The sequence below is a fragment of the Haliaeetus leucocephalus genome, unplaced genomic scaffold, assembly GCF_000737465.1.
Source record: "Haliaeetus leucocephalus isolate CR32 unplaced genomic scaffold, Haliaeetus_leucocephalus-4.0 Scaffold51, whole genome shotgun sequence".
Lineage (NCBI taxonomy): Eukaryota > Metazoa > Chordata > Aves > Accipitriformes > Accipitridae > Haliaeetus > Haliaeetus leucocephalus.
This window is the reverse complement of record NW_010972487.1, coordinates 450,583-464,892: the sequence shown is the minus strand read 5'-3', so window position 1 is coordinate 464,892 and position 14,310 is coordinate 450,583. Positions and strand designations below refer to the sequence as shown.

The following is a 14,310-nucleotide window of genomic DNA, read 5'->3' as shown; positions in this document are numbered from 1 at the left end:
CTATTAAGTTGTCATATAACTAAGGAACAAGGCTATGATAATTTTGTAACATTTTGTAGATTTTTCAAGTTTCTTTTGAAGCTGCATCTATAAGGATTTCTAATGTGGTAGTATAAAAGCTATAGCTTAAAATATATCATGCCTGCATAGATGTTACCCGCATTAACTTTAAGTTACCTCTTTCAGTGTTTCCATAATAAAGACCAGGATATTTTGACATTTTAACATTTTAACTATAAAAATTCAGCTAACTTGTGAAATTTGTTTTCTCAGCAGCTACATCATGAAGAGCAGGAAACTCAACAGATGGTTAATTAAAGAGAGTAGAATTTTTGCATGTACTCAAAGTGTTTTAAAACATACCAATCTAAAAGGTGACCTACAAAGGTTTTTATAAATGAAAATTATTTATTTGTGTTGAACGACTGACATAAAGGAACCCTGAAAAACCTGCTACATCATGAATGCCCTTTTTGGCTGTGATATTTAAGCATATGAAATATATTTAGCTCTTTCTATACAGAATTAATCATTCTGACTTGATTTGGCTCATTATGCACGAAGTTTTCAGGTAATAGTTCACCATCTTGTGGATACATGCAAAATACTGCTTTCAATACTTGATGAAAGTAATGATTTTTCTAAGTCAGCACGCCTAGAAATACAAACTTATTTGGTCATTGTGGGAAGCAAAGAGCTACATACTGGACTGGGACAGCAGCTATGGAGAGGTCACAGTCATTTCTGACATAGCAATATGATCTAGGATGTTTCCTTCTACTGAAACAAAAGCATACGTCTGTGAAACAAAAATCTTATTTTCCTCTCAAGCAGAATCCAAAGCTTTTATCTTTTCCTTGTGATTCTATTTCTCCAGTATTAGGCTGAGGATAAAGTTGCCAAACTTGCTAGAGTTAATACTTTAGAGCAGATATGCAACCCTATACTGGGAAAGTGTGGGCAGAGTACCGCAGCAATAAGCATTTACTTGAAAATTCTGGATAACTGGTACAGAAGAAACATGAGTAAAAACAATTCTTTAGTTCCTCAGGAAACAGATAAAGGGACCTAAGTTCTATGTCCAGAAATAAAGAAAATCATCACACATGGCAGCAGCACTAAGCAGTTTACTGAATGTATTTGGTTGAAGCTATGATGTAATCAAGAAGTTGGTTTTATTAGTATGTCCTTTTTTATGAATCTGAGAAACAATAAGCAGCCAATAAAGTACTAATGCTTCAATCCCTACACACCTTATGAAAATGCCTCTAGGTTCTTGTGTCTAACTAAAACTGAAACCACTTCCAACAAATGAATCATTTGTGATTTATCACATGATTTGTATCTGAAAAAAATCCAGGTCACATAACACAATGCTTGTTCCTGGGATGATTAGGGCTGTTTCTAACTAATTTAGCTATCTGTGTAGAAGCAAGCTGCATTTACAGTTCAACAACTCAGAAAATCATTAGGTTGATTAAAATGTTTGTTCCTTGAGGAGGACATACAAAACCTCGAACATCCACTGCTGCTGAAAAGGAGCTGGGATCAAGAAAATAAGATCATGCCTTTTCCTTTTATTTGCTGGTGGCTCCTCCTTTTCGGATCATTCATTTATATCTGGCCTGTTGCTGAACCTGTCTCTTTAACTGGGTTCCGGACATGCTGAGAAATAAAGCTGTGTGTTTGTGGCACAGGTCCAGAGCTGAAGGAACAATAAATTGGTGAGAAAGCAGAATTGCTGGACTCACATCAAATTACTCAATAGTTCTGTAGACTTGTTAAATTTAATTTGCATGTTGTTGGGATATTATCATCTTTAAAGACTTTCCAAGAAGTCCATGTAGCACCAGGTAGACTTTGGGTAACATCAGTGCATCTTCAGGTTACGAAGTCATAATTTTTACAAGAATTGCTATAGGCAGCAATTCTTCCACAATTTGCCAGCATCCTTCTTTCTCACCAAGTTTCCATGTGTCTTGCCACTGCAATGACGTTTGAAACACTGAAAATAACTACAGCTGTCCATCTGAGTTCACCAAGTACCTTTCTACTCTCATGAATTCCATAAATCTTTCTTTCAGCTGCTACTGTATGCCTTGATCTCACTTCAGAGGTTTCTTTGCTATCATCTGCCTGCAGGAAACATTGTGTGGAGGTTCTGTGAATTGTATGAGACAGGTAAAAGCTGGCACTTGAATAATTTATGTCAGCAGCACATTTTCAGTAAGCAACTTGGCCAGCAGCAGCAGAACAGCATCTTAAAAAAGACCTAGGTAATATGGAAGAAGTCTGAAGAAACCATTTTGATTACTCCTCAGTGCCACACAAAATGCAGAGATGTTAACACTGATGCCAGTAGTTAACCCATACTAATATCAGTTCTTTATCATACTTATTGCATTTAATGCTACTTTTCCCCATTTCTGTAAAATTATTTCCCAGTAACTGATTGACTTTTTATTGTCAACAGCATAATTTGCTAGGCTGGCATTTGAATTAAAAGATGAAGAAACACAAGGAGAAAAATGAGACTGCTACTTGATAGAACAGCCATTGATCATTCACAGTGGAATATACTGTTTCATCAAGAGGGCCTCTCTGATGAAGCATCATGAAAATGTAACTTGATTACCTTTCCCTGACTTCCAAATGAAGTATCATATGTGCAAACAATAACTGAGAATCTACTGACTACTAGTCCTACAAAAATGAAGTTTCATACTGTTGGGTCAGAGTTTGCTCACAGCTGAACAGCTTACAACGTGTGAAAAATGAATACAGTGCTGTCACTGGAGAAGTCTGCAAACATACCTGCAAACTAACACTAAAAAATGTAAGACCTTATCTAGAATTAACTTTTTTTTTTTTTTTCATTTCCAAGGTAAGGAAGACAAAATGTTAAGTGTTAGCCCCTACTTGGCTATGCCTAATAGGATACTGTCCCCCAATGTAAAAGTGAGTTCATATTCACTTCTAAAGCATATATAAAAGATACTTCTCTTTGATATGCTGTTCAAAGTGAAAACCCCATTTCCAAAGTTCTGATAGAGAAAAAAAAATACCTACAAGTGGGTGAAGATAGAAGAAAAGATAGTAGTGTGCTATGTTTGGAATGAATATGATCTGATGTGATGATAATAGGAGATTGATTATATTTCTCATTTTGGAAGAGCTACTGTGCATTCCTACTGTTACAACACCACCAATTATGTATACACTTCCTTTTAACAATATTTTTGAAGCACTTTACAAAGGATGTTAGGATCATTATCCTGATCTGACTGCTAAGAAAATCAAGAAACAGACCACTGAAAAAACAAGTAACTGAATGTCACCTGACAGACAAGTGGAAACCCAAATTTTCAAGTTTCAGTCCTGTACTCTTTTGGCAAGACGACAGTGATGCTTTCAAATGCCACCATCCAACCAGGTGAGTGTTCACAGAATTTATAAAGGCATTGATTGTGCTTTTCTGACAAGCCTGGCTTGTAAGTACCTACTAAATATTACAGCAAGGAGCCATTAGTGACTATTAAAAGGCTCTACTTTAGCAAAGCCATCCAGTTGTTAATGGCTGGCAGGAGTTCAAAATTCCAATTTAAAACAGTCTGTCTCTTTTAGATGCCCTTGCAGTCTTGGTCTCTCCCAGCTGTGACATTTATGACAGGAATAAGAAGGATAGGCAGTGATACTTTTCTGTTGTCTGGTGTAGCCATTTCCCTATGCTTCCACAGCACAAGGGAATTCAACATGTAAATCAATATTTCCCCTTGTCTGTTACCTTCTTAGCCATTTGGTGACACTACTTCTTTGAAACAAATAGTTTTGAGAAAGGACAACCCAAATAAAATTTTCTGTTGAGAGAAGAAAATATTCACGAGCTTTATCAGACACAGCATTAGTCACAAAAAGCTTTGGTTTACTCAGAATTACAACAAACAGGTAGTTATTGAACCTAAAAATCTGCATGCTACATAGGAACTGCAGAAGGGAGTATGTCCTTTGCCCTCTCACCACCTCCACTTGCCTCCTCCATTAAAGACTGTTGGCTGCTTGTCCCAGAAGGCAGCTGCTCTATTGCTAATCCAACTCAAAATTACGCCTGCTACAGAAATTATCAACCAGGCCACAGCTGCCAGATTCTAGTACCTTTGTACAACTCAGGCAGCAGAAAGAATTATAATCAGCACAGAGAATCTGCCCCAAAATGTACAATGCAATATGTTATAGTCCATCATCCAACGTTTAATACATAAATGTATCATTGTCTGGACACATGCAGTATCTCCACCAAAGAACCATATCCCATTTCAGATTTGCACTAGAAGGCCACTTATTGTTTCTTTTTCGGTAATAGTTCAATGGTATTTTGCTCAAAAAGTTGCAAGAACACTTGAGAGTGTTACTCAGAACAAGTTTTATTTTTGGCATAGGAGTGACTCTACCTTTGAATTCAACACATGCAATTTATATTTGTAATTAGAAATTACATTTTGAAACATTGATCAAATAACACTGCTGTGTGTAAATGATACACACACAAATACACAGTATTTATAGGGTTAGATATTACACATAATTGCAAAATATGTGTGGAAGGCCAAACCCTGTTACTTTTTACTGACCTAAACTCCCACTGAAGTTCTTAATATATGATTGCTACAGCTAAGTTTTTATGATTTCCCCTTCTGGATGACAACAGAAACACTGATGTTCTGCACTACCTGCTATCTCTGCTTTTATCTGAACTTCTACCGCAAAAACTCATGTTCTACTGGATTGTTTACTACAGCATTACAAAAGATGAGATTCCATTTGTTTGGGGTTTTTTTCTGCATGTTTGCCTTCAAAGTATCTTTCTGTTGCAGCAATTAATAATGCTCACTGACTCTCTGCACCATCCTCTCCATCCTTTATTACAGGAAAAGCAGACTTGATTATTTCTGCTAGTGGTGTAAAAATCTTGAGGACATTCTGTGATCTCCTAACCAACTATGAGCAGTCACAACAGAAGAGAATCATGATGACCTAGCTTTTCTTTAGCAAAGGAAAGCCATCTATACAAGAATAAAAAATGTTCATTTATTTTGCTTGACCACTGGTTTCCTGATTCCTGTTTTTTTCCCAGCCCATTGAATGTTCAATTCCCATTGTACAATACACTCAAAATACAGGAAGGATATGATCAGCAGGCTTGATTTCAAAGACGCGGAACTACCACTGAACTAGATCTGACTGAGTTTAAATGGCCCCAGGGCACTTCATCGCCTTGGGATGGATTTACAGATCCAACCATTTAAGCACAAAGATATAACTTTGAATGTATAAAACCATCCCACAAGTCCTTGCTTGTTAAAAGATGCAGAGGCATACATGATATTTCTACAGCTGCTTAAAATGCCAGAAACACATTCATTTCAACTACTTTTGTTTTAAAATCAAACAGTTTTGCAGTCATTCATTACTAACCTGGCTGTCAAAGTCGGAGAAATGACAACAGAGGTAAAAATCTCCACCATAGCCATTTTACAAAGATCTGCTGCAGATCCTATGAAAGAAAGTGATCTGCTTTTAATTTAAAGCATGCAGAAGGAAAATGTTCTTCTTGGAACTATAGCATAGGAATGGAAAACATCTGAAGATTCTGAATTATAAGAATTTGCAAAACTGGCAGATTCAATTCATGTAATATGTGAAACAGATCATAAGACTAATAAATAACAAACTAAATAATTACATGTTAATTAAAACCAGAAAATAATAATATGAAATTATGTGGTAATTAAAGGTGAATTTGTCAGTCATGGCCAGGAGTTGAAAAATTGCTTTTTATAAAAAATGTCTGAAATTATCTAACACTAAATTGGAATTAAAATTTACCTATAAATCAATTAAAATTTAATGTCACAAAAGGTTAAAACATTGTTTCAGCACTACATTTTCATTTGGAAAGTTAATTTTATGCTTTTTCATATTTCCATGTGTTTGTAATGTATATTCATTACATTACAGCGTTAAGAGCAGTGGTGCATAAAACAGTGTCATGTTACATAATAGATTACGTGTTTCTGGTGATCAAGAGGCAGAAAGATTCTCCAGGCCTGCAGTTTGGTGAAGGGGTCTGTTCTGAACCACGCAACAGGGGTTTAATACATTTTACATAAAGATTTATCAGATAAAATACAGAAACAATCCTTTAAGTATGGATTGGAAGCCATAATCCTCCTTGTGCCATCAGATATCCTAAATGTACTAGAGGGTAGACATCTTCCTTTTCACACTCCCATTCTTTCTTCCAAATGGTTCAACTTGCACAGGAGGGATAAAGAACAGCCAGGTAGGCAAATGGTAAGGGTACTCTGCTGGGAGATAACCACAGAATCATGGAATCACAGAATCACAGAATATCTCAAGTCGGAAGGGACCCACACGGATCCCCAAGTCCAACTCCCTGCTCCTCGCAGCACTACCTAAAACTAAACCATATGACTAAGAGCGTCATCCAGATGCTCCTTGAACTCTGACAGGCTTGGTGCCTTGACCGCTTCCCTGGGGAGCCTCTTCCTGTGACCGACTACCCCTCCCAGTGAAGAACCTTTTCCTAATGTCCAATCTGAACTTCCCCTGATGCAGCTGCATTCCATCCCCTCGTATCCTATCGCTGGTCACCAGAGAGGAGATCAGCACCTCCTCGTCTGCCGCCCACCTTGAGGAAGCTGTAGACTGCGATGAGGTCACCCCTCAGCCTTCTCTTCTCCAAGCTGAACAAGCCAAGTGACCTCAGCTGCTCCTCCTAAGTCTTGCCCTTGAGACCCTTCACCATCTTGGTCGCTCTCCTCTGGACACAGTCTAATAGTTTGGTGTCCATCTGATATCGAGGCGCCCAAAACTGCACCCAGTGCTCGAGGTGGGGCTGCACCACTGCAGCGTCGGGTGGGACAATCACCTCTCTTGACCAGCTAGCGATGCTGTGCTTGATGCACCCTGGGACATGGTTGATCCTTTTGGCTAAGAGAGAATATCTAAGAGATCGAGAAGCTAGACTTAATGCCTCTTCCTTCTTCATGGTTTTCTATGACAAACTGCCTCCTTTGAATCCCACACTGAGGCTGTTTTACTCATTAACTATACCAAGTGCAGATCCACAGCTGATTATTGAGATGGCTATGTCTAATTGCGAATTTAGCCTCTAATACCTATCTCGCTTTCCTGTTCAAATGATGTGTCAAACTGATTCAATACAACACAAAAAGGGACACATTGATATAAAAAGGAAGAAAGGATGTTTCAGCAAACGTCAGGAAATATCTTCTTAGTGATTGTGAGAATAAACTTATAATTTAGCATGTTATATGTTCTATATGTCTTCTTCATGAAACAATGTAAAATAACAAAATATGAAAGAATTCTCAAATTATTTTTTTATGAGATATTATTTTTATGGTACACTAAATATTTTAAAAGAAAATAATTATATTCTTCTGGTGGATTTTGCCACAAATATCAATAAATAATAAAAATTAAAATAAATGGTTTGCTCTATGCAGTTAGGTAGAGCTGAATTATAACTGAAGAATATTATGCTGTACATTAGTAAAGACTATTGAACTGGGAAATATTCAAAAAGAGAAAAAACACTGTGAAAGAACTGTGGGAAATCCAGTTGTAAGCTGGAACTCTGCGTGCCTCTCTAGTGTCATGCATTAGAAGAAGTCTTCTGCTATGAGTTGCTGCTACCATAACAAAAATGCAAACTGCTTAAATTAATTAGACTATTAGATATAATTATAAACCACATACATTAAATGCAGTTTAGCACGCTAACTATGATAAAATGTTTTAGCATAATTTAGGAAGTTTTTACAGTCTTAAAATATTATCTCATAGCTGAAATCCTGAAGTTAGATTGTTGTAGTCTAGAATGAAATTTTTTATAAAATTTGGGAATACTGAGTATTTTAGACATTTTAATCTATGCTTCATCACACCTTCTAATTTTACATGTTTTGAATAACAGTTACACTATTTTTCATCAGATTTGGCCTTCAGTATTATTTGAACAGACAATGAAATATGATAATCTTTTTATTGTAGCTACATAGAAGTAAGGGTTTCATAGACAGTCCTCTGATAGCTTTGCCTCACCTCCAAGCTCTTTGGACAGATGGACATAAGCAAGTGCTGCTCAGAAGGCTGTGTAGCTTTATTAATGCTACACTGTACACTCAGCAGGACTCGCTGTATTAGCTCAAGCATTGTGCCTTCAACTGGAGAGGGCTGCTGGCCAGCTGGATGGAAACCCAGGTAAACCGAACACAAGTCTCTGGAGAAGGTTGTGCAGGCACGCCCAGTGTTACGAACGTGCAGGCTTTGCTGCAGATTTTATACAGATATTTTAAAATTCTACAGTTGAGTGCCTACTACAGCAAGGCAGCCATGACTTGAGCACAACTATTACTCAAGCAACAGGGTAGGTATTAGAATTCTAGCTCTGTACATATCCTTGTAGAGACAATACTTAAATTCAGTTACTGATTATAAGGAGTGTCAAACATGACATAAATACTTAAGTCATTTTGAAAATGAAACATTAAAATGAATAATATTTGGAGAGGAAAAAAAAAGAAAAAACACATGGTCCTTTCAAAAGGAAAATCACTTCATTAAAAGCACGCCATCACCATGTCTAGAAAGCACTTTTTACTTGCCTATAAATTGTACACTTCCAATATAACTTAGTAAAAACCCTGTCAGCATCATCCAATTAAAAAAATAATTCTTCAAAGGAGTGGCTTGGTAGGAGAGATCTCAGTCTTGGACTGCTAGCTCAGTTTTTATTTTTTTCTTTAGGTGGCTAAATTCTGTACACGACTGAGCCCCAAGTGATTTAAACAGACTATGTTAATGCATCAGATTAACATTTGAGCACTTCATGCTGATTTTTACATTTCCAATCTATATGGCAAATTTGCAATGTTTTTCTGTGAAAAAACACTTTTTTTTGCCCTCCAGAGAATTTAGTTTGAATCTTCCTTACAAAGAATGAGTTGGGTTTCAAAACAAATAATAACAATGCATGGTTCTTTTAATGTTGTATATATCTTAAACTAAAGCTATCTGGAAAAATAAAACCTAGAATCTGTAAGCAGCATAATCACAGAAACCCTTTTGAAGTAACAAAGTATCAGAAAACAGAAAGAAAAATGTTTTAAGACAATACATCTGAAGCACTGAATTCTAGGTATTCTCTCTACACATAGTTTGTATCTATAGCTATATTTAATTACACAGAGCACTACAGTGTATAACATTGATACTGTTATTAGTATTATGATAGTGTTCACTGGCCATATCCAAGATAGATAGAATACATCATTTAAACTTCTCTTTTATAGTAAAATTCATGCCTCAGGAGTCTACTCTAGTAGACTACTAGAATATTCATTCATTTTGAGATTATCAGAGTTGTGTCCACTAAAGCCAAACAGACATAAAGAGATAGGTAGGTAAGTAGGAAGGTAGGCATGCAGTATTTTACCTTGAACAACAAAATTGACAGCCTGCCTCTCCGCTTGAGTGCGTAGTTTGTAATCCTGTGCATTGATATTAGCCAGTGGTCTTTTACGTCCCATTATGGAAACCACATAACCTTGTAGGATTTAAATACAAATTAGTATTCTTAGAGTGATTAAAATTAAATGTCAAAAATTCTTTCTGAAGATAATATAGATTTTTACAATTATGTGCTGCCTGAGTCAATTTAATATTTTGCGCTCTGAAAATAGTCAGAGCTTCTCTCATTTAAACTGTAAATGCTTATTGTATTTTTGGACCAAGAATTATTTCATTCAGAGAACTGGTACATGTTACACAAGGAAAACTTCTGTTCATTAAAGCTGTACTTTTATTAGGAATGTCTACTGATATACCAGCAAACTCTCTCTGTGGGAGATGAAACTATAAATACCTAGCAGAATTAGCTATCTATTAGCAGCCATAATTAGAGCTTTCCATGCAATGAATAGTTTACTTGGGAATAGCAAAGAAAAATCAATTTGTAGAGTAATTAAATCATTAATGAATATCTCTCAAAATTATCAAATATTTTTGGGGGAAAAAAACCCAAAGTTATAATTTTTTTCCCATTTTCTTTATGTGGTATTTTTGTGTCCCTTTCACAGCCAAACTTCCTTAACTCTAGTGTGATGGGGGGGTTCGGTTTAAAAGAAACACATGAAAACACAGTTAATACTTTATGTTATGCCTAATGATGTATTTTGCCAAAACAACTATTCTGGAGAGCAAGTGAGAGGAGTTGAAAGAGGAAGAGATGTGAGGATCGTCTTGTCAAAATAACACACACAAAACCTTATCTCAGCTTATCTTCAAAACTAAACTTCTTATTTTAAGAAAAATGAAAAAGCATCCATGTTAAAAATATAACTTTATAAAATCTTCCATTATACTTCTGATCATCTTGACTATCCATGAATTGTCATTAGATACCATGGAAGTTCAGACTGCTGGAGTTTCGTCTCCTCTTTGGCAACCATGTGGTAAGGATACCTCTTCAAACACAAAGTTATGACCTTACTATGGACAACACATACCCAGACTTATGTGCAGGGGATGAAGATGGTTCTGCTGAATTAATGCAGCTTTCTGTGAATTAGTGTATTTCCAGGAGTGCTGATACTAAAAGCACCAGTTTGGGGATAAGGAGATGAATTATCTGGAGGTTAGGATATTCTTTGGCAAATCAGTCTTCTCAATTTAACTAAGATTTTCCATGAAGAACAGTATCTAAAGATGGAATTCTTGAAATAAAGGATTCTCAGGGAAAAATAGATTTACTGTAATATCCTTATTCCTGTGTGGTGTGTCTCCACAACAGAATCACCCTTGCAGTACTCATAGCTGATTAGCATCCCCAAACAAATACCATCTTTCATGTAATAGTGGCAGAGTATGCTTCTGTGGTCAAAGATTAATCTGCAAACACATATTTGAATGAGGTCTTAAGGTAGTCTTTTTAATATGTTGATAATTTCATGAAAAACCAACAATATAATAAAACATACTAATACACTAACAAATATATCTTAATCACAAATTAGTATTATTTGTATGCTTATCATATCTACACAGAGTATCAGGCATTCATAACACCTAAATAATATTAGTCAGGTGGGTGCTGTTCACCTTTGAACTGCAGTTAAGTAAGGACAAGTTACCTTATAATGAGCTCACTAGGTTGGAATGTTTTTGTTGGAAAGTTGGAATCTGAGGTGGATTAACAAGAAAAAATATTAAATTATGTTGACCTGCTGCAGATTTTTTGAGCTTGTACAACCAAATCAGATTGTTCTTCTGCCATTAATGGTTAAAAAAATGGTTGATAAATGGGAGTGAGAGGAGGAGTAAGTACTAATTAGACAAGCGTGTTTCGATGACAATCAAGGACATTAGTTATGACACGCTTGTCTACTAAACTCATAAACCAGATTCTTTACTGCAGAAGTCTGGTTATTGAAATTCATTCACCTTTAAGAAAAGAATGCTATGTTATTTTAAATAGATGAAAAATATATAATAAATGTGTAATATTTTGCTAGATATGTTACGTTGGGCTTAATTATAGCTAAAAATAGATTTTCAGTAACTTCACTTTTCTTTAGTAATATTAATGAACAAAGGAATGCAACTGCGTGACTCAATGACAGTTCATGCTTCAAGTAGATTTTTAAGCCCTACAAAGTACAAAAAAGGAATACTACCCATTTTCATGACTGGAAGTCAGTTACATGTTTCTGTCATGACGCTCACCCATACAGTGATGGGTAATATTACATTGCAAATTTACTACTTATTTCTACAAAATGTCTTAGTACTGTACACCCTATTAAGAAACAAAATAAATCAATTTTGACAGTTCTGCTAATTAGCTTTTAAAAGGCAATATTTCAAGCAGCTATATTTTCTCTCCTCAAATTACTGCACTCCTAGGATTCACTAAATATAAATGAATATGTAGGCTAGCAACAAATTTGATGCAAGAACAGTTTGCAGCTGCTGGCTCCAGGAAGCACTCTGCACACATCTGTCATCACAGATACCACCTGAACTTCAGGAACATAAAGTCTGACTGACGCAAAGAAAAAAATACATTAAAAAAAATTGGCTCTGTAAATTGGTCCTTTGACTAAATGGCTGAGCTTCCACAGTCCAGGAGCCATGTAGCATATTTATTAAGTAAAAGATTCCTTGGGCTTTTTTGTGTTGGAGTACATTATATTTCAAAATGATGCAGTGTAACTTGACATTAAGTAGGGTTCACTCTGAGAACAGATGTCTTATTCTGTTAGCATCTTTCTGAGAAAAGGCAGACAGGTTTAACCAGCTCCTCTTAAGTTTAAAAAAGAAAAAAACCTGATTCATCAAGAAATTATATTCCATCTTTTTTCTCGTCCTGTAACTATCTGAATTTGGGTCAAGCTGAATCTTTGTCTTCACCACTGTCACACAGTGCTGATCAGTATACAAAAATATGCTTACAGACTTTGGATTACCTTTATTTCGGCATTGTTCAATCGTTTTCTTTGTAAATTCATGTACTTTCTTGTATTTTTGCATAAAGCTCTCTATAAATTGGCTGGCTTGAAGAGGAGTAATTCCCAGGCAGCCAGCAAGATGTTCTTTACCTGGTGGTAAAGAAATTACCGTTATTATGCAATAAAGCAGAACAAAAATCCACTACATACAATAGCACTGTTACATTCACAATTAGTGGAGGATGGATCTGATATACTACAATCATATTTCAACAAAGCAAATGTTTAACTTTGAGCTTGAATGTTTTACCGAAGTTACTGGACTAAGAATATATTTAATAAGAAGTATATAAGAAGTATGTAATCAAGAAATTCCTAGTTATAATTTATACCTATAATGTGGTTGAAATCTCTTTTGTTCACAGAATAACTTTGTTACTTTAAGTATCATTTTACTAGCTCAGTCTTGAAATCTGCAAACTTTGAGGAGCAGATAAAGAATTTGAAATCAATTTCAAACACACACAAATGTGAATGAAGATCTAAAAGAGAATGGCAATGTGGCTGGTTGAGTTTCTTTAGATTTGGTGTAGAAGTCATAGAACAACTTAACTGCTGAAGCAATCAGACAAAGCCTTATTTTAGAAAGGCCGTTAGGAGTCCCATGGATTTCGAACAGTCTTCGGCTCCTCAATGCCTGTAAAAATCTGGGTCCAAGTTGTGAGATAAAAGGGTTGGAAAAAGAAAAAAACAGAAAAAGTGTTTCAACAGAGAGAGGAAGGAATAATAGCTTTTGGATGGGATATAGGTGCACAATATATATAACGTTGGATCTAAGAGCATTTATAGAGAAGGTGGAAAAAAGCTGAAGACAGTTTTCCAGAGTGTGAAAATATAAATTAAGAGCTACAGTTTAAACACATTTATAAACCAAACAGTTCCAGTAAAAATAAAACATGCATCAACATTAGTCATATGAGGTTTGAAAGACAGATATATTTATGTCAGCTGCAGAGCAACACAAACCCAGCACTGTGTCCGCAAATAACATAAGCTGAGAGGCGATCTCTCAAGGCACCAAAGGCATAGAATAGTTATTGTCACAGTAATACTGTCAGGAAAAATTATCTAGCATTTTTGAAAGAGAGAAGATTTCAGCCACCTAAATGCCATCACTGTCAGTCTGATGTGCATTTCAGAACAATTCTGTAGCATTTTGTTCTCAGTCATGCCAGGATCTGCACTGAGCTGCAGGAATACTAGTCTGGACAAGGTGCTAGAAGAAGAAATTCACAAGACATCCAGGATGACCCTTGCTCAGCTACTATAGGTCTGTACTTTTATTTGACATCTAATTAATTTGCATTTTCTTCCTGAGTCAGCAAACGACAAATCTATCTGCTAAAGCACATATTGTTAACAGCTAGGAGACTGCTGTGGCTTCCTTAGAGAACTGTAACATCTACGTTTGTCCATGTTATCCATTTAAAGAACTACTGATATACAGAACAAAGTATTGCATAAAATAGTAGGAAAAATAAGCCACAACATCGGAAAGGAAGTCTGAAAGGTTCCAGGGAAATGCAGTTCCTGGGAAGCAAAAAGAGAGGAATGTAGAGCCTCGTAATTGTGTCAGATCATGTTCCACAATGCTGGAGCATAGGCCATGCGAAGCAGCGCTCGGGAGCGGACTAAAGCTTCCCTGAGCACTCTCCTTGAGTTATCCGTGTCAGGGGAATTGTTAGCAGCAGCCTAC

General features: G+C 36.0%; 1 protein-coding gene across 1 annotated transcript in view; it reads right to left on the bottom strand.

The window, feature by feature from the left end:
* The window catches only part of POLN (polymerase (DNA directed) nu), a 104,349-nt gene that overhangs the window by 18,124 nt on the left and 71,915 nt on the right, over positions 1–14,310 (bottom strand). The window contains exons 19-21 of the mRNA XM_010577280.1: positions 12,573–12,704; positions 9,542–9,652; positions 5,473–5,551 (exon numbers count right to left, since the gene is read on the bottom strand). Of these exons, the coding sequence (XP_010575582.1) occupies positions 5,473–5,551; positions 9,542–9,652; positions 12,573–12,704 (322 nt within the window). The remainder of the gene's footprint in view (positions 1–5,472; positions 5,552–9,541; positions 9,653–12,572; positions 12,705–14,310) is intronic.